At 42.7% G+C, this 21,046-nt stretch overlaps 1 protein-coding gene across 1 annotated transcript in view; it reads right to left on the bottom strand.

The window, feature by feature from the left end:
• Positions 1 to 1,354: 1,354 nt before the first annotated feature.
• Positions 1,355 to 21,046, bottom strand: part of spata20 (spermatogenesis associated 20) — a 34,953-nt gene continuing 15,261 nt past the window's right edge. Inside the window, exons 14-16 of the mRNA XM_041029483.1 lie at positions 18,001 to 18,200; positions 16,000 to 16,080; positions 1,355 to 2,335 (exon numbers count right to left, since the gene is read on the bottom strand). Coding sequence (XP_040885417.1) covers positions 2,156 to 2,335; positions 16,000 to 16,080; positions 18,001 to 18,200 — 461 coding nt within the window. The 3' untranslated portion in view covers positions 1,355 to 2,155. The remainder of the gene's footprint in view (positions 2,336 to 15,999; positions 16,081 to 18,000; positions 18,201 to 21,046) is intronic.

Raw genomic sequence — 21,046 nt, forward strand, 5'->3', positions numbered from 1 at the left:
TTTATCTGACCAACTGTTTGCTGTTCTGGTGCTTTATAGCCATGTTTGCAGTTTGTATGTTTCTGTGACACTAAAGTTATAATCAATATCATCACTGATCTGTAGTGTGAAGATTACAGCACCATAATTAGCCGGCCATCAGGTTAGCTGAGGTCGGCCACTGTTCGCAGCGCTAATGAAAATTTAGCTTGCGCAGCTCATCAGAAACAATTAGTGCAGAACAGTTATGAGAGGAGTGATGGGATTCCAGAGGGGAGGGGGATTACAAATGGTGTGTGCATGTGTGTGTGTGTAGGGATAAAAAGATTGAATAAATAAGAAGACAGTGGTTCCAACATGCTTGCATGCTGAGGCATAAAGAGGGAGAGACATGAGTGTGTCTGTAACCAAAGATAGACGGGTCCCAACCTGGTGGGAGATGATAGGGTGAGACACCGGGGGAGGGAAGGGGAGATAAGAGCGTGGAAGCATTTGGTGGAAATACACGAGAAGCAGCCCCAAAGTGACAAAAAACAAACAAACGCGTGACTGCTCCCAATCTGACAGGTTAAGAAAAGTGACGTCGAGACACGACAGAGCTAAAATGGAACCAAGTGATCCCTCTCTCCTATCTCTGTCCGTCTCTGCTCCTCATTTTCCTCCTCCTCACCCTGTTTTTCTCCTTTTTTTCTCTTGGTAAATTCTTGTTCTTCCACAGAAGCAGCCGTCTGCCAAAATGACTTCCCTCGTTCTTGAGGCGACAAGGCCCTCGCCAGATCTGAAAGACAGAGGGGAGGGGGGGTGGTTTGATTGGCAGACAAAAGTAGAGAGAAAGGCAGAGAAAGAAGGAGAAGTAAACAAGTGATGGCCTAGGTGCTCTTGCAGTACACTGGTGGATAAGATGGTGAGGTGAGGGATAAGAGGCTGCCGTCGTGGCATGACGGAAGAATCACTTTTGCTGCATTTCTTCTCCCGTCGTTTCCTCTCCTTCGCTTCCACAGCCCTGAGCGGGAGCCTGAGGGACAAACTCCCTCGCCTCAACATTAGCAGTCCATCTGTCTCTCCATCTCACGCACACACACACACACGCACGCACACGCACACACACACACACAGACACAGACACACAAACACTCCCTCTCCCATGCGCCCCTTCCTCGCCACAACACACAGTCACACAGTTTACATTACCTTCATCCAGCCTGCTGGGAGGAGAGACGAGGAGAAGAACACACAACAGAGGGGTTCCTCTCTACGATGATTATTTATAGTACAAAAGAAGAGAAAGGCAGACCACTGGGACGCATTCAGTCCGTTACTGCTGGAAATTTCCCATCTTGGACCGAGAGAACGAACACATCGTAAAAATGTCACAATTTATTCTGTCATTTATTCTAGTGTTCCTCAAGTCTTAAAGCCAGTAAAAGGAACCTTTCCAACTTTATTATTCAGGGAGGTGCATTTACATGCTGTGTATGGCTGTTGTCTAAACCTGAAGATGAAAGTCAGGGGACAGGAGTATCTGCAGAAGCAAGGAAGAATCCAAGAGAACAGACAAACCAACGAGGGTGAGAGTCATTAGAGAGGAGCTCCTTCACAGTGAGGTTATTACAAATTAAAGGAAACGCATACAATAAACTTTTCAAATTTATATACATGGATAGATACAAACCTGCCAACCAACCTTCTTTATACACTCGAACACACACACCCAACCAAGGCATGCAGGTCTCCACGCTCAGATTCATGTGACACGGATGCTGGAACAAAGGGATATATACTGTCGCTCCAATTCATCCGAGAGGTCTTAGGTTATGGTCTGTATGGTCTGTAGTTCGCTGCTGGACTAACAGTCAAGCCGGGACATGTAGTATAAGTGCTACGTGTTTTCTGTACGAAAAAACTTGAGTTGATATTTGAGGTAATACTTAGCTGGTCTTGCTAATAATAAAGAATAGGCTGGAGTTACAAGTCTGGCCCCAGTCACCTCATGGTAACTACTCCTACTGATGCATACTGACTTTTGGAGCATTGGCATTGTTTTATGGCAAAGCCAGACTCATTAGCCAAAAGCAGCAAAAAGAATAAGCTAGGCTAGGGCTGCAGACTGAAGGAGTGAAGTCTTCGAGGATAACAACCCTCCAGTTGAATCTCAGTCAGTAAAATTCTTTGGTCATCATTCTGTGGTACCATCCAGCAGCAGCCGTCGCAGTTCCTGAGGGTCAGTGACAGGGAGAGAACAGGTAAAGTCCTGGCAGACGTAGGCTGTGGCGACGCCGCCATGCTGTGACATGGAGGAGAGGACGGGCAGACGCTGGCACAGGAAACTCTCATCGCCGTCAATGAGCATCAGGACCTGACCGAAGAGGTGACATGCAAGAAAAAGGGGGGTCAGTTTAATACATCAAGAATAAACGTTTATTACTTTGCTTTTTTTTTCTCTTCTAACATACCGAGCCCCAAAACTGGCTTTATACTTTCCCTAGGACACAGAGTGGTTGATAAAATAAATCAATAAATAAATCTATTAGTTTACTTTATACTGTTTTTTTAAGCCAAGATTGATTTATAGGCATTTGGAGATGCAATACTTTTATAACTTTATTTTTAATATACCAAATGGGTCTGTGACTATGTCTGGAAATGGTTTGAGAGATTGGATAGTCAGTTTTATGTCTCTTGTGTCTGTATGGCAGTGGTCCAGTCTCCAAGGATAAATATGAATGTATTGGGGAAGATGGTCAGTTTAAAACGTTCTTTATACAGTAAATAGAGCATCTTAGCGAGGGACAGATGCCAGTTTTAAAGTGATCACCTTCCATTTTTCAGTAATAAAGCCATATAATTTCTCATAAACACATGCACATTCATTCATAAACCAAAATAAACCCCCTAAAAATAACACATTCGGTCGTGGCTCGGCGGCTGCCCATGATCTCATGCCCACAATAGAGTTGCTCTGTCACACCCAAAAAAATAAATGAATAAACAAATTCTTTAAATGTGTGAATTTACAGGAAGAGGATGGTGTGTGTACCTCGATTTTTAGTGAGGACCAGTCTGAGCTATAGACCTTACAGAACGAGGACATTTTGGTTGGTCCTCACTTTCTGACACGTAATACATTATGTCAGTGTGTCCTCACAAAGACAGGAGTACAAGTGTGTGTGAGTGTGTGCGTTTGTGCTCTTGGACAGGCAGCAGAGCGAAGTTAAAGAGGGCTGCCCTGTCCATCCCTAAGGCGGCTTCCTGTCAAACATGTGTCATTTCCTCCTGGCCTCGCACCACCCCTGGTTCACAACAGAGGAGACATGACAACAGAAACGATGAGCACGGACAGAGCGAGAAAAGGAGGAGAAAGAAAGACAGAATGAGGAGAGAGGTCCGGTGAAACATGTCATCCCAGGTGACGCTCTGCCAGAGAAGACATGACATGTATGTCAGTGTGTGATGGACTGAAGGTTAATATGAATGAATTAAAAGCTTCACAAATAGCCCTTTGAAACAACAGCTCCTACTACAACCCTGTCCATTCAAGCAGAGACTCCCTCCTCTGTCCCCTGTAGGCCTCCCAGCCAGTGTTCACCCAGGCCATCATGTAGAACTGGTTGCATCCTCCCCATCCTGTCTCAAGGAGCCTCGTATTCTCACTCGACGACTGTCTCGATGCGCCCCGAGTGCCCCACTCAGCCATTTAGATACTCATTTGTGCCGGTAGCCATCTGCACTTCTAACGCCAAGAACCTATCAATGACCGTCTCCTGTCACTGAAGACCGTCTCGGCAGAGGTGAGGTATTTCGGTTTCCGTTACTAAATGTGCTGCGTGGTAAATAAAAGTGCTCCTTAGGGGGATGATGAAGTGATACTGTTCTGTCTCATCTTATCTCGCTCTCCACAGTGATGCTGCAGCACCTGTTAGACACAGCTCAGAGCACAAATAACTATATCACTGAAACACAGGGAACTATGGATTCACACAGAGCGCTGTGGACGGCTGCCTGTAAACATTTCTTTAGGCTTTAAGACACACACACACATAGGGGAAGACTGGTAAGGAGTGTGATGGAATGTGGTCATAATGGTGTGACTGTTGCTATGGAGACCGAAGGAGGATTTCCCTGCCAAGCTGAACCTTTTCCTCTCTGTCTTGAGTCTCTCCCTCTTTTTTTTTTTTTTTTTTTCTTGGCAGCTTCATGCAGTCCCTCCCTGGGTTCAGACCACATCCAGCCACATGCCCTCAACTTAAAGGTCACACTGTAGTCTGTCTGTGTCACAACAACACTATCTACACCCACCCCTGGGGACTGGACAGGGCCTGTGTGTGTGTGTGTGTGTGTGTGTGTGTGTGTGTGTGTGTGTGTGTGTGTGTGTGTGTGTGTGTGTGTGTGTGTGTGTGAGTGATGGAGAAAGACAGCAGGAGAGAGGCAGGGAGACAGATTATGTGAGAATGTATATACAAGTCTAGTGAATGTGATGAAGTGAATGCAGAGTGTGTGGTCTTGGATTCTGTAAACTGCAAAATGTGTGTATGTGTGTGTGAAGCTGTAGCAGACAACACAGTTGGATACACATGAGAGCACAGTCAAACTCCCACAGGGTTAATCCCTTCATACACTGGGCAACCCTGAAACAAACACACACAAACACACAAACACACACACACATACACACAACTCCCACCCGTTAAATGTCCCTACACTGACAGCTCCCTCCCACTCTCCCTCTCTCACTCTGCCAAACCAGTCGAGCTCAGACACTTTAAAAGAACACAGTGTACCTGTGCTGACAGTAACACACAAACACACACACACACACATACACATCTTCAGGAACCATTTTAATGTTTTCTCTCTCTCCCCTCGGTTTCTAACCCAGCTAGTACGCACACGACTCACAGGCCGACCTCTGTCAGCGAGCCGCAGCCAAAGAAACATGATGAACACACCAAACGCACACTTCTGAGAGCCGCTGTCATACCTGAGGAAGAGTGATGACAGTGGCTGTGAATAGCACCGTGTGCAGCCAAGCATGAGGAGATTTACTTCCTCCATCCCTCACACTCTGTTGTTTTGTCTCTCTCTCTCACACACATACATACACACACACACACACACACACACACAGTGACACCAAGGAACCAGCTCAATCATCATAAGAACCCAGCATCTGGACCACCACCACAGGACACAAACAGACACACACATTCGCACTCGGACACTAAAATGGGCGGCTGCAGGGCCCTCACGTGCCGCACACCTTATCAGACGCCCGCTGACACCAGCTTCGCCATCAGCTTCATTTACTCATCTGAATTTTCTCCAGGAGAGAAAGAGATGAGGGGGAGTGAGAGAGCCAGAGAGAGAATTAGGCAGGAGAAACTGAGGAGACAGAGACAGATTTATGTGGTGTCTGAGGACGATCAGACTCAAACTACCCTTTTATTTGAAACTCAGATAACTGCCAGCCGTTACACACTTCTGACGAGGTATTTATTATTCATCTGATAATTAACTCTTAGTCATGTAGGTCATTGTAGATCTAGAGGTGCTAAGCCAAAGGAAAGTGGGCTTCCTTTAGATTTACTGAGCATGTCTCACATCTCATCCACAGGGCTTCTCCAAGCCTGACTTGACTGGAGGGGAGTGCATGCATTTAACCAGCTTATCATATGTAATGTGTTGTGCTTTCTCTGTACAGCGGTTCATGTGTTTCTAATTTTTATTTTTTATAATTCTTATGTGACACTTTATTTACTTAACTCTCTCTCCTTCTTTTTAATGGATTAACTGACTGCAGTGGAGGCTCTAACCTCCAGACTAATGTGTGACAGCGTGGTGAGGGAGGTCTGGATCTCCACACGACCTACTTTAATTTGGCTACATCACAACATACTGCACAGGCAGATGACAAGTTTAAGGAAAAACAGAATAAACGAGTGGAGAAACCCAACAAATGCTCCTACATAGGGCACTTATTACAGATTTTGGAGTGGCGTTAAACAGAGCTTTCACACCAAAAGTTCTGTTAGTTCAACATCATGCAGAGCTAAGCCATTATTTCCAACGGAGAGAGCAGCTGCACCCTCTCGAGCAGCAACTCTAGTGGTTTACACGACACTGATTTTCCACCAGGTTGATGGCCAAAGCTCAGTTTAAGTTAAACTGAACTCTACAACGTGTGTCCAAAGGGATTCTGTAAAAATTCTGGAGTATGGAAAAATGGAGAATGGCTGAATCCCCAGTTACGTAAAACCACAGTGCGATCCTACTGAGACTTGAATAAAAATAAACTCCTATATTACAGTAAATGTTATTTTGTATCAGAGTATGGATGAATACGGAAAATCAATTGAGAGCTGATCATCGATAATATAAACAGAAGTGAATGTCCATCTTTTTTTCCATTCATTTTTCCTAATCCAGTGATCCAGCACTGCACACCTGCTCACACACCTGTACACACACAGGAAATTACATAGAACAAACAATTTTCAATTCACTGTTACTGTTGTGTCTTTTGTCTTCCCATGTCAGTGGTATTTCGACTTCCACTGATTGAAAAAAACAAAACAAACACTACCCCAAGTTGCTGTTGTGGTGAAATAAGTTCAGATTTCAAAAATCAAAAATTGCGCTAATTTGAAAAACACACTCACTGACACCAAATAAAAACCAGTGGTTCTCAAAGACACACACACACACACTCTCACTTGTGTGTTTTCCGACCTGAGTTAGAGTGAGTGGGCGAGTCTGTTCCGGCAGCGTGCTCTGTCCTTTGTCACGCTGGGCATCAGTTTCCAGCTGCTGACAGTCTCTACAGGACCCTCTCCACTAAATCACCAGCGTCTGTAGCGAGATGCGAGAACGCCTTGGTGTCTGAGCAGAATTAACTGCCCCTCTCTTCAATCAGGCCCTGACACCTACGACACACTTCATCAGCCTGTGTTGCGTTTAAGATGAAAGGGAACTCTCGTTCGGCAAAGTCATAAAAGTCACGTCAAGTTAAAAATGTTAAGGAGATCAAATCTGACATATGAGTGTTACGAGGACTAAGCCAGATGTCTTGAAACATCCCAGATGGAAAAGATTTTAAGTAAATATCGAGTCATCGGTGCTACAGTGTCCCTTAAGTACTGCAACAGAAGAAAATGTCTGTAGGTACTTTTAAAAATAAATCTTGTGATTCACCTGCTACAAAGAACATTGATATTTCTGGACACCATCGCCCAGGCAACCCAGCAAATGGCTGACCAATCCCTGGTTACTACACTGTCCAGTTTGAATACTGTCTAGCTCCCAGTATTACACCGCTTTTCAAACAACACCTACAACTATCACGATGTGAGAGAATCTTAAAGGTCCAGGATATTTCCAGGTTTGTTTCTCAGTTGGATGTGATGCAAAGGTGTGCTGGGATTTCTGTGAGGACAACATGTAAAAATGAGACTGAAAAAGTGTCCTGCAACAAAACTAATGGGGCAGCCCTGAAAAGTATTTTTTATATTGATACACAAGATAATAATATGTGTGGGAACCTCCATAATATAACACTGTGAAAGAGGCTATTTTGCATTTTGAATACTTTTACTGTTGAATTCAGTAGATTTTGCTGGTAATGTTGTTTTGCTCCAGTAGGATTTTGAAAACTATAGATCTCAACTCCTATTTCAGGTGGTCACAGTTATACAGTCAGGGTCACTCTGATGAACAGTAATGACCCCTGAGAATCACTAGTCACTGTCTGTATGTGTGAGATTAAAGATTCCTGGACTCCATGTAGAGGTGTTTCATTAGCTCTCAGTCACACGGCAGGTTAGAGTCGCAAATACCATCAAAAATTCAGCTTTCTCTGCAGCTCGTCACAGGAAACTGTAAACTAAGGCAGGAGTGGAGAAATTAAGTCGTATGCCATGTGTGAAAGTATCTGCAGCTAGAACATAAGGGCTGTTACATCACACTGTGGAGGAAGTCATCTGTGCACTAGCCCACATCTCATTTTATGCTACAGCAATGAATATGTATAGAGACATATGTTGTCTTTTAATGACGGTGCAACGTGATGTACTAAGTAAACGATGCTTCCTTTACAGTGGGAGGAGAAGATGACCAAGGAGAGAAACAGAAATGTGCCAAGGAGAAAAAAAGAAGTACCACAGTATAACAGATCAGATTGCATTTTTTTTTTTTTTTTTTTAAAAACAACATTCATTTATGTCCAGTTTTCAGAACAGGAGCTTTATGTAGTCGGCCACAATGAGAGCAGTAACCACGGCTTTACTGATGAGGCAGATGATGGAGCGCATTAAAACAGTGTATGTAAGTAAATGTAAGTATAGAGGAGAAAATGCAAACTATTAATCTGAGAATAAACCATCCGAACAAGTTAGGCTGTGTGTGCGTATCTCAGTGTAATGTCGATGCAGACTGTTCTTCAATGGATATTCTTCCAGTATGAGAAAATGTGTAAATTCAAACTGAGTCTTGGCATTGTCCGTGAACAAAATGCTCAGAACTGTTTTCCTTACCTTCGACTGCCAATGAAATATTGGATGAGTTTAGAGTGTTTCCGCTATTTATGTCCAAACTCTTAAGTTATAATAGTTTTTTAAACTGTATTTTTTAAAAGTTTACTTTGATAACAGTCTTGTGCTTATTCATTGTGTTTTTACAAAGTTACAAAGTTGTTATAAAATGCTACTTAATCTCACTTTTTTTTTCAAATCTAGACTGAATAGGAAACATATCCTGGGTGACACAAATTGTAAATGTTATATTTTGAAAATGCATCACACGGCACCTACCAAAATAAAAGTGACTACCACTTAGCAATCCTGATAAATATCAGAGGAAAACACTGACATAACACATAACACATAAAGATAAAGGGAGAGCGACAGATATAGGCAAACACGTGGGCATCTGCAACAGTGTGTGTGAATGCATGTGCGCACACGGGCGTCTTATCTGTCCAGCGTGGGTTTTATTTACCAAGCTGAGATGTGGATAAGCGCGGAGCGTCATGCACGACTGCAGCAGACGTACAGACCAAGATACAACCACGGGGAGAGGATTATATCTCAAACAACACCACTAAAGCTGTCCACTCTCTGCTGGATCCTGAGTGTACGCACACCTCCCCCATAGCTTTATAGATAAACTGGCACATATTGGAATTAGTGGATAGAAGGGCGGAAAAAAAAAAAAAAATCAGTCTTTGCACGGATACAGTATGTAACCTTTCAGATGAACAAGTCCAGGAAGAATGGAGTAAGACAAATGTGAAAGCAAATTTTAAAGCATGGTGTGGTGCAAGATAAGAGAAGGAGAGAAAGAGGATGACTGGCTATCTGAATGCATTATGGTCTGTCTGGAAAACACTCTCCTGCAACAGGAACCATCTGGGACCTTTCCCACAGCTGTCAATCAACCTGGGTTCTGCTCTCTGACTGGTTATTGGGCTTAGCAGGTCATTAACAGAGAACAGGAGAATCAATTCCTAGCGCACACAAACACACACACACGCAGCCTTTGATGAGCCAACAGAGGGATTGTGGTGGAGGGGAGAAAGGCATACAGGGGTAAAAAAAAAAAAAAAATAAGCAGTAGATTGGACTGAGGGAGGCCAGAGGTCACACAGGAGGACTGTGAGACTGCCCAGCTCTAATCCTCCTCTGAACTATGTTGTGCTAGTTAGCCTCTGGCTAGGTTCTCTATCTCCATCCATCTCCGTCCTTCCCTCCCTCTGACTGCCCTCCCTGTTATCCCGCTAACTCTTCCCCATGTCTCTCAGGTCTTGTTAGGGATTCTGAGTCATTTCCCTCTACAGATGCTTTCAAAAAGGACCCTCGCTCCTCTTAAAGGCCACTGTCCTTCCTTCCTTCCTTCCTTCTCCTCTTTTATCTGTCCTCTGTTCCACTCTGTCCTGCTCTCATCCTCCTGTCTAAGGAAAAGAAAAAATGCAGAAGGGGCAAAGAAGCAGGAATAAATAGCAAACTTGTCTACTTACAGTTACTTCGCTCCAGGAATTTCTTAAATCCTATAAAATCCCTGTAATACCTTTAGCTCTTTCTGTGTCTTTCACTAACAGCAGCATCTCGCGGTCCTCCTCAGCATTTGCCACAGACACCTTCCGTATTCCCTATCGCATCCACTCCATTTCCTTTTTTAAGTGCACTCCAGAGAGAGTCAGCAAAACCGTGATCTCTGTGTGACTGTCTAACAAAGATTTACTTGGATAGTTCTTTAGTTTTGCAGAGGCACAGTTGAAACTGATTAATAAGCAGCACTGACAAGAGGCGTTCAGGCTAACAACAATGGGAATTCACAATTGGGAATTATGGTCCTTGTAAAACATTATTCAACTCATAAAAAGACCACACACGTAAATCTTGCACCGACATGAATTCATACTTTGAACCACTGTCAACGCAACTGCCAAGATGCTTTGTTGCTTTATTACCAGAACAACCTTGAGAACACAGAAAAGCACGCTCTGTTAATGTAAATCATCATGTTAAACGCTGGACGGCTTCCATTCTGCGTCAATGTGTTCCAAGGAGAAAACCTGAGAGAAGCCTTGGGGGTTTTCAGAATATATACGTTATTTCTCAAAACTGGAAGGATTTTTGTGCTTGTTAATTCAAATTGAAAAAAATGATCTATCATGCAGATATCATTAACAGCAGCATGATTTTAACTTGAGGATTAATCCCTGCTCAGGAATAAAACATACTATATTTATATACATACTGAGGGTAATCTGGTGCTACACTGTATTTTTCATGCTAATCTCCACAGTTAAGACAGACCCAAGTCTCAATCACTGAGAAACCTTTACCTTCCAACAGTCTCAGAGTAAATCGAACATCTGTCTAGCCTGGATTATTGTGCTGACATGGACATTCGTGGACAGTGTAAAATATTGTACTGTAAAAAAAAAAACAAAAAAAAACCCACAGACAGAGGAACAGAGTAAGCGCTGAGCTTAGAGGTTAAAGAATCAATAGGGGCTGGTTTCCAGTGGGTGCAACTCTCACAATAACTCTAACCTCTGTGGTAATGTAAAAATGATTAAATTGACACCCATGAAAAAGAGCTAATGTAACCAGTGAAGTAAAATGGATATCATGATCCTTTCTGTCTGACCATGAAAAAGGAAAAAAAAAACTCTGTGGTTTCCTTGTCCGTAGGTTTAGGATCCCAGTCCTGCTGTATTAGCCATTTTTCTTCAAGACATTCTGACTGATTCCACAGTAAAAGCACCGGTGTTACTAATAACATAAAGGATGGCTCGATTCTATTCAAGTACCCAGACTGAGGCAGTTCAGTCATCATCACTTTTATTATTATTATTACCAAAAGCACACCTGTGCTTTTCTTGCTATCACATCTTCTGTAATAAGGTCTAATTAGGGGGCCAAGGTATGAAAAGTCCTACACTGTTCATCCAATATGGATGTGAACAACTTCAAACAACTAAAATGCATTTCAAGTCTACAGTGTCCAGTGGTAAAACAATGAAAAACACATCACTGTTCTAATACTTTCTGACCACACTCATGCACAGTTTCTGTCTGACTAACAGGTTCCTGCTTTTACTGGTCCTAGCTGCCATTTCTTACTGGAATTCCATGTCATTCACCATTTGCACTGATAAAAACAAATGTGGAGGAGGGAGATTTGCATACAAATTTACTTCTAAAATAGTAACTTACAGTTTTCCAGCAACACTGCTAACTGCTGAAAATATTCCGAGATAAAGTGATAAACTGTACCTCAGTGTTTCTTGCTACCTGGCTGTTCCCACATCCTTTCATACATCATTTCACACTTCCATATGAGGGAGACAGAGAGCAAAAAAAAAAAAGGAGGCAGAGAAAGAAAGCCAGAAAGAACAGAAACACAAACACACACACAGGGAAAAGGAAGAAGCAGTGGGAGTGTGAGAAGAGGAGGGGAATAATTGCTAGAAAGACTGCTTCTCTAGTTGTGTTCCAACTCCCACCCTCTTAAGATCTCGGAGCCTCCACAATCAACAAACCTCGACCCAGCTCTAATCAAGCTATATTTCTGTGTAATAGAAAAATTAACCATAATTTATTGCAGCAATTACAATCAACAACGATGTTTCAGTGTGACTGTCGGGGCCGTAATTGATTCCAACAAGCAAAAAGTGCAGCAGCAGAAGCTCTGAGTGCCGGGGCGAATCGAGAAGCACAGAGTCTCGTGGTGAATTACATTAGTACAGAAATTAAATGAAGTGAAGATCTCAGATCGTGCGCGTGCATGCACACTCGGATTAGCATGAGTTGGGCTCTGAGCACCTCATTCGGCACAATTAGGACACGCCGGACTCGAACCAGGAAAACAGGCGAGGAGTAATTGGATTTAAATTAGACATGTTCTCTGCTCTCTAGCTACCTAATGTAACGTGGAGCACAATCCCCTCACTCACTCTGCCTTCAACCTTTACCGTTTATCTCATTTAGCATCCTCCCATCTCATCCCACCCTTAGTACTTACATAATTCACCCTTTTGACTCCATCATACACTTTATCTTTCTCATACTGATTGCCTCTCCACCAGTATAATTGGTTTTATTCCAATTAATCTAATCCATTTTTTTTTCTGCTGCTCTCTGGCTATCTGTTAGTATATTTTTTGATTACTATGAGGAATTAACCGCAAAGTATACTGGATGACTAAATTAATCTTTGACTGTTTAAAATGGCAATAAATGCCAAACACAATGTCCAGAGGGCCAAGGAAGGTAATGTCTTCATAAAGGGGAAAAAAGCTAAATCGACAAATGTCTGCTTTAAAAAATAAATAAATAGATATAAAAACACCACTTCAGATAACAACTGACCATTTGCTAAACTTCTCAACAAGTTGATCGTTAGCTAACAAGACTACATTAGTTTGTGGGGTGACCAGGATTAATTCAACACTTCTTTTCTGAGATACTTTATAATTTACCAGACACATCAGGTAGTCCCAAACGTCTTTTCTCTTGTTATATTAAAAGCTTTAACTTAATAGTCCTTTAGCACAATATCATGTGTAGCCATTCAGTGCAGATTGAACTACGTAGCTGGGAACCACCAGTCAGCTGGAAACAATCTGATGATATAAAAGTATTTTCAATCAACTCATGGAGTTAAGGTCAGCTTAATTAGCCAGACATCTACAATCAGTCCGCTACCAAGAGTTATTCAGCCAATAAAATCACAGTTGCTGGCTAGAAATGAGATGCAGATTTTTTTCAACCTCTGTCTGAATCCAAGAATCCATCATTTCAAAAATGAATAAGACTCTGCCATGGTAAATAGCCACAGCCAGTGTAAGCTAAGAAGGTTGGGAGATTAACGAAAAGTCGATTAATCAAATCAACTTCCTGTCAATCAACAAATCAATGAATCAAATAACTGCTTCTGCACCCTTTCTTTATTTCTCTCACTCGTTTCTTCGCTCATACATGTGATATCTTGTGTTTAAGTATGTGGTGTGATTTGCATATGCATATATACCAGAATATGTTTATGTGTTACATCTGTTTAGGTGTGTGCTTCAGGACATACTGTATCAGGCTCAAGAATATGTGTGTGTGTGTGTGTGTGTTTAGTGTGTTTAGTGTTGTGCTGGATCATCACATCTCAACCTGGCCAAGAGAGCTGCTACTGCCTCTAATGGACGGCTATTCTCACAACATCTGGAGAGAGAGACATACACACACACACACACACACACACACACACACGCACACACACACACACACACTCCATCTCACTCTGAGACTCATTGAAGGCTCATTAGAGGAAAATCTGGATCTGTCATGTCACTTTGGCAAACCTGTCCAGAAGACTTTTTTTTTCTGTGGCTCCCACACACACAGACATGCAAAAACACACACACACATCATAAGTGCATACTATATCCATACACAAACAAAGCACTGTTTCCTGTTTACACTCAGCGTCTGAGAGAATACAGTCTGCTACACATCTATTTAAAAGGTCAATGGTAATACTAGAGTCAGTCTGAAAGTGGCGTTGCCCACTTGGGAATACTGAGTGACACTGACTCTCGTCCTACTTTAAGTGTGTATCTCTTTCTCATTTACCATCTTGCTGGTCCCAGTGGTAGCGACCAATGTTTTCCTCTGGTCACTATCATCTCTTTCTCATCCTTCAGTGTTCGAGGCCTTTAAAACTCCACTCCTCCTCTTGTGTCCTCAGCTCTTCCATTACTGCACTCATTAGCAGACAGAAGCCAACACCTGCAATCAGGCTGAGGCCTGATTAGTTTGAATTTAATGCATAATATAACTATTTGGATTATGTTAATTAGACTGAAGAAGGCTTAAACAAATGAAAGGGTGCTGACCCTCAAAAACTTACCTGTGCAAAGTAACTGCAGAGGGACCCCTATCTACTACAGCAGCCCCTGATCTGAGAAATCCCATGTGATTAACCTGACTGTAACAAAGCCTAGCATGTGACTGTTCCTGGCTGGATGTGACAGTACATAACATACACCCTGCTTAATAATAGATCCATCCTAATAACAGCTCTATCTGGCTCAGTCGTGGTCTCAGTCTCTCTGCAGGGATCCGCAATGGCCTGATGTTACTGCAGTCACCGCCTGACACTGCAAAACTCATCTATATTTCAACAGGGCCATGCTGGGTGTGTGTGTGTGTGTGTGTGTGTGTGTGTGTGTGTGTGTGTGTGTGTGTGTGTGTGTGTGTGTGTGTGTGTGTGTGTGTGTGTATGAGAAAAAGAGAGGGGGGGGTTGCAGAGATGCAGTGTGTTACTGGACAATCACTGCTTTAATTTACTTATCTAATTTCGGTTACAGGCCGGTCGAAGAAACAGAACTCAGTGAGCAGTCTCACAAAGTCGGATCAGTTTACTCCTGACACAAATTTCATCCTCATGTACAGAAAAGACACCAAAAGCAAACCCCAATCTCAGTGGACATGATTTGCCTTTACGCTGCTTCTGTTTGGAATTCACAACAATAACATGGGTGTGTTTTTGGCTAAAAATTATAACTCCTGTTGACTTAATAAGCGTTAGTCCTAAGATCCCTTTTCTTCAGGAGACTCTTGGAAATGAAGTCAGCAGAGGCAAAACTGCATTCTGCAGACCAACTAAACAAAGAATAAAGTCACACTTCAGTCAGAATGGCATCAAAGAGGGTCCAACCATACATTAAAGAAACTGTTCAACATTTCAGGAAATGCACTTATTAGCTTTCTGTGAGTGATAACTCTCATATGTCTATGGCAGATAACGATGCAGCTAATTAGCTTATATGAACATAAAGACTGAAAACAGCTGCAGCTGTATTCCCAGTCTTTATGCTAAGCTATGCTAAATGCAGGGAATTCTCATAAACTTTTGAAGTTTCCACAAAGTTTCTTAGTGGACACAGGAAACAAAGATGCTGGCCATTCATAAAGAATTTAAGTCTGACTCAGACTGACAGCTGTCCAATTCATAACCAGCAGCCTGTGTCAGGGCTGGCAGGAAGACTCACGCACACATACAGACACACACAATCTCTGAAACTGCAGAGCCACTAGGCATTTAGATGTTAGAAAAGGACCTTAAGATCAACTAATGCCTAAAAAGAGATAGCTGGGAAGTTAATACACTGAGAGGAGAGGAGAGGAGAGGAGAGGAGAGGAGAGGGAGGAGGTGGGAGGAGAGGAGCTCAGGCTGACCTTTAAAGCACCACACTTAAACCAGCCAACACCCCAGGCACTGTTCTAGGTCGGTCACACTCTGCATCTGTGTGTGCATGTTCGTCTGTGTGTGTGTGCATTCAAAGGTTACTGTGAATCTGCTGCCACTACAGAGGTACTCATGTCGGAGTGCGTGTCTATGTGCTGGAAGTTCATCTTTTCTTTTCAGGGTTGCTTTAGGGACCAATGACACGTTTGTCCTGATGATAAATTTGTCAAGATGATGCATCCGTCTTTCACACAAACACACAGGATCTCAAACACGTACCTTATGTGGTAGGAAGAGGGAGTTGACTGCGGCTAGCAGGCTTGTGGTGTCCGGGGCATCCCTCTGGCCACAGATCACAATCTAAAAAAAACAATAATAAAAGCGGAGGAGGAATGTGAAGGAGAGCGAATATGGAAGAGTGAGAGATAACGAGATGAAAGAGTATGAATAGAGTGAAATAAGAGGGGAAAGGTGACACGTAAAAGGAGGGGAGAGGGGGAGTAAGTGATAGAGGTCAGTACTGTATTTGTAGCAGTAACAAGGGAGGCAGGTGTTTTCTCCGGGACTGCCTCACCTAGCCTAGCCCCTGAGCTCGTTACCCTCGCCCCGTCGCCCTGACTCATCCTCCTCAGGTCATATATGACAGACAGAGGACTAACTACCCCCCCTTCCTCTCTCTGCTTCTACTCCAGTTATTTCCGTCCTTGTTCCTTTGATTGTACAGCACATGCTTTAAAGCTAAAAGTTTCCTTAGAGCCAGGAAACTTCAGGGTAACTGCTGTACTTTGCTAGTATGCTTGTTTTGGTGGTTTCAGGCTAACTGGGGGTGTTAATATTTCAAAATTGATTATATAACTGAGGCTGAACAGCTTAAATAGCCCATTAAATACATGACGGCCGTTAAAAAAGACTGGCGAAAAAAAAAAAGATTTTGAGAGTCAGTGTGTCCAGGGATTAAGTGTGCATTTATGTAGAGTGCAGAGATGGAGCCAGCGTCCTCGACTGACCTACAACACTTCAACTGAGTTAAAAAAAAAAAAAACAACAACAACACAAAAATATGTTTTAACATATTAGCCTCTAGTTTAGGAAGAAATCTTTGAAAGCAGAGTTCATCCAAACAGGGTTTATATATCATGGAGCCTCTAACACAAGTTAGAGCTGGATAAATTGAGATTTGTTACTTGAGGTGCAGCAACTGTAGTAGAAAAAGTACATGTTATAAATGACAGAAAATGAATGGAGGGGCTATTAAAAGTTACATTTTTCCTTGAACCACACTTGACATTGTGCCGTGTGACCCTAATAAGAAGTGTTCATGAGTGATGTGTGCTGACTTCTTCCCTGTGTTTTCCTGCCTGACATATTTGTACCGTAAACAGAAAACATTTGCTTTTTTTAATTTATATATTTCATTTATCATCAATACTGAAAAATGTTGTAGTTGCAGCAAAAGCTGTGCATCAGAAAAGATTATTAAAACATTTACTTACTGAAAATATATAATGTTCTTACTGTTTAAGGAACACAGTCCTCTGCAGCACTGGGTGCTTCAGCTGTCTGGTTCACTTGTACTGATTTTCACTTCAATGCATAATAGCACTGAGTCAGCACAGCCAATATAGGGATGTTCATTGTTTCACCAGCCTCTTGCTCAGCTTTTGTTCAGCTGCTGTGTTTTGTTTGCTTCACTTCTTCTTGGTAAATGTAACGTCTATTGTTCTCACACTATTTGTCACGCAAGCAGAAACACTTGCTTTCAGTAGGCGGACATGAAAATGAGTTTTCGGCTAACAGCCAGGTAAACACGCCCACTCCCCGAGATAAACTGGCCTTCGGGGCTCACCATAGAAAGCCAGGGCTTAACAATAAGGGTTGCTCAGTTGTCCCAGTCAAACAGATTTGGACCACTGGTTCAAATGCCTTTGTCTGATCCCTGGGTTAAAACAAATAAAAAGTACAGTAGTTGATGTCTACAAATATAGACATTGCATATTGGCACATACACTGTCCTATAGGCTCTGAGTGTGATATCTCTGGTTACTCTGTCTGTATCAACTGATGAGTACAACTGTAATCCTCAACACAGCCCATTAGGAGACTACCTGTCAACATAAGTAGCTGCAAGGTATGTATACCTGTCCATTAAAACACTCAGAACATTTAGCAAAAAAAAAGACTTGAAGGAATTAGAGGTGTGAACACAGAGGACAGAGTAAATCCCTGATGAGCCTGAACTCAGAGCATCCATCAATTCATGTGTGTGAAGGTGAGAATAACCTGTTTAAGCGTGTAGTGCTCGGCCATAAGAGCCCGGACCATTTCGGGCAGGGCTATGGGGACCCTCGTCAGCCGGTCAGAGAACGCTGTCAGCAGCTGTCGGGACCTCTGAAGCCACTCCTGTCTTCCAGTGTAGTGGGACAGACGCAGGAGATTGGACGCCGACACTGAGTTAGCACTGGGCTCAGCTCCGTCCTGATCTGAGAGACACAAAGATACACAACATTTCCATCAGGATTCAACAGTCACAGTCTTAGATAATGCGGGTAACGGGTTGTGAGTTTACAAAACTGGATCCATGCAGGACTCTGACTGACACACACACACACACACACACACACACTGATGAACCAAAACAAGGCGCACAACAGATATTATGCTTCTGCTCTTTCATGAGACACAATTACTAAATCTTGTAACAAATGTGAGGCCTCTGGTTCAAATCATTACACCTTCTGTTAAAATCTGTCAAACCAACAGCAAAGATTGCAAGCTAATAAGTTTAGATACACACTCTATGCCTTCCCATCACCTCCCCGAGGACACAACCATCACAGGGTCACAACGTGCTGTGTGATGTGACGGGACTAACAGATGACCTCATGACCTAGCCCTGTTAAGTGACTGGTCCTTATCTTTTATCAGTGTCCAGTGAGAGCCTGAAGGTGATCTTCTCATGCCCCATGACCTCGCTACACGTCTGCCCCTCCATCACACACACACACACACACAAAAACTGTACTGTACAATTTTTTTTTTTTTATTACAAGCATGGACTCACAACTACATACCCATGCATGACTGAACTGCAGAAATAATTAAATGTTATCCTACAGTATGTTTCAGCTCTCCTCGAGCCCCATGGCAACAACGCTTCAACATACACATACATACACGTACTGTAAACACACACAGAGGCCGACCGGGGGAACTATTCCGCTCCCCTCGTTCCACATATCTCTCCTCCTAAAGAGACCCATGGAAGGAGGTCACATACGTTTTAAGCCGTGACAGAACAGTCTCCAAATCCACACACCCACATTGTCACACATATACAAAAACACTCATGAAAGTCCCAAAGCAGGGACAGAAACAGACTGCAAAGCACTAAAACGCCACTTACACTTTTAGCAGTTTTTAAAAGTCTATACTGACACTGATGTTTTTGAACTGAAGTGGCCTCGAGCTGATGTTGTTGATGAAGTTTTTACGACTTCTGTCAAATGGGAATACAGCTGAATTAGTGTCTTCGCCAGAGGGGACAAAAAAGACTTTAACAAACAGTGGATTTTCTTTTAAATCAAAGCAGAACAGATATTATTTTAACCTTACTCATCAAAAACAAATACACACAGGGGAGTGTGTCAGGGCTGTAAGATGTAGAGTGGAAGTGTGGTGGGGTAATCCGTCTTGCAGTGACAGGCTACGCTGCTGGGACAGGCATCCACACTGCAGCGGCTACAGCATCACTAATGGGCTTTAACCCTACACAGCGCCGCATCCATAATGGCAGAGTCAATCCTCTCAGATGAGAAACCTCTCACACGTCAGCTCCGATAAACACACTTACACACACACACACACACACACGAAACCATCACCTCTGATCTGTCAACAGTTCTTAACAAGATTTACTATTAGCTGTTTTGCCGTTCCCCCTCTCATCTGTGGCATCTTGCTTCTGTCTGAATTATGTGCACCGAGCTATCTGTCACAGTCACATGAGTTTGTGTATCTCAGTCTGTGTGTGTGTGTTTTTTTGAGGTGAAAAGAAATACAGAACTGACAGTTGTCATACAATGCTCAGCTTGGAAGGTTTCTTCTTAACTCAGATACTAAACATTGAAACATGTGAAAAGTAGTATACATCAATTGCACATGCAAAACTAATTTAATGAATAAAAAAGGAAACTACTAAAGACCCAAGGCCAACTGTGATTTTAGTCTCAAAGGGGTGAAGCATGAAGAGCAGTTTGGGTTACTATGAACCATCAAAGAGCACAAGTGGGTGCCACAGACTCGCAGAATGGTCAGGCAAAAAAAAAAAGGTTCTAACAAACTTTCCAACTGACAAAAATAAAATGAAACTACAAACTGGAAAAGACACAGTATGAGAATCGTTAGGACGAGGGAAAAGCCTGGCCTGGCACATACTGGATTATGATATTAAGCTGAGAAGAGATGACAAGAGAATAAGAATAAAAATACAAGTGGGAGAAATAAGGCATGAAAATAGATGGTCACAGTCAGACGGAGAAGCCTGAGAGTTAAAAACAAAAAAAGAAAGAGGCAACTAGATCCAGATTGGAAACTTTGGTCTGACAGATCAAAGGTAAATGTCTGCATGTCTACAAGGTGTCAGCTTCTCTGAACTGCCAGCAGCCATCAGTTGGAGGAGTGGACTGGCAGCAGAAAAAGGGCTGCAGTGCACATCAAGGTCAGACCCATTTATATTTATATCCCATCAATCCTTTGGAACAAAAACCTTCTTTTAGCCACAAACAATGTGAGGTAATGTTGCTTTGCAACATTACTTACTGAATAAAAGATGTTACTTACTGGTACAGGCAGCATATATAGACTTGTCCTCTGGTTATTATGACACCATTGGATCACTTAGTTGTGTTTTCTGGCACACTGCCGTGTCTGCAAGATGAAACTTTTTGCTCATATATTTTACGCCAAGATTTGAGGGCAACACAGGACACAAACTCTGAGGGGAAAATGTGGGGAATTAAAAAAAAAAAAAAAAAAAAGATCCAGGATGAAGTTCAGATGTAAGTGAGGTGACATAAGGCAGAGGCAGACAGGGGATTTCAGATTCCCACTGTACATCGTGTGTGTTGTTTCAATCTGTCAGATGCAGATGGACCGAGAGAACAGAATGGAGACGGATCTGACAGGTCTGGTGATCAAAGTAGCCGAAGAATCAGAGCAGGACGTCCATCTTTGAGTGCTTTCATGGCAGATGAGTTCAACTGTGAGAAAGTGAGTGAGGGTTGCATGGTACTGAAGGCAGATAGGTGCAGGTCAATATTCCTCTGCT

This window comes from Toxotes jaculatrix, chromosome 21, assembly GCF_017976425.1.
Source record: "Toxotes jaculatrix isolate fToxJac2 chromosome 21, fToxJac2.pri, whole genome shotgun sequence".
NCBI lineage: Eukaryota > Metazoa > Chordata > Actinopteri > Toxotidae > Toxotes > Toxotes jaculatrix.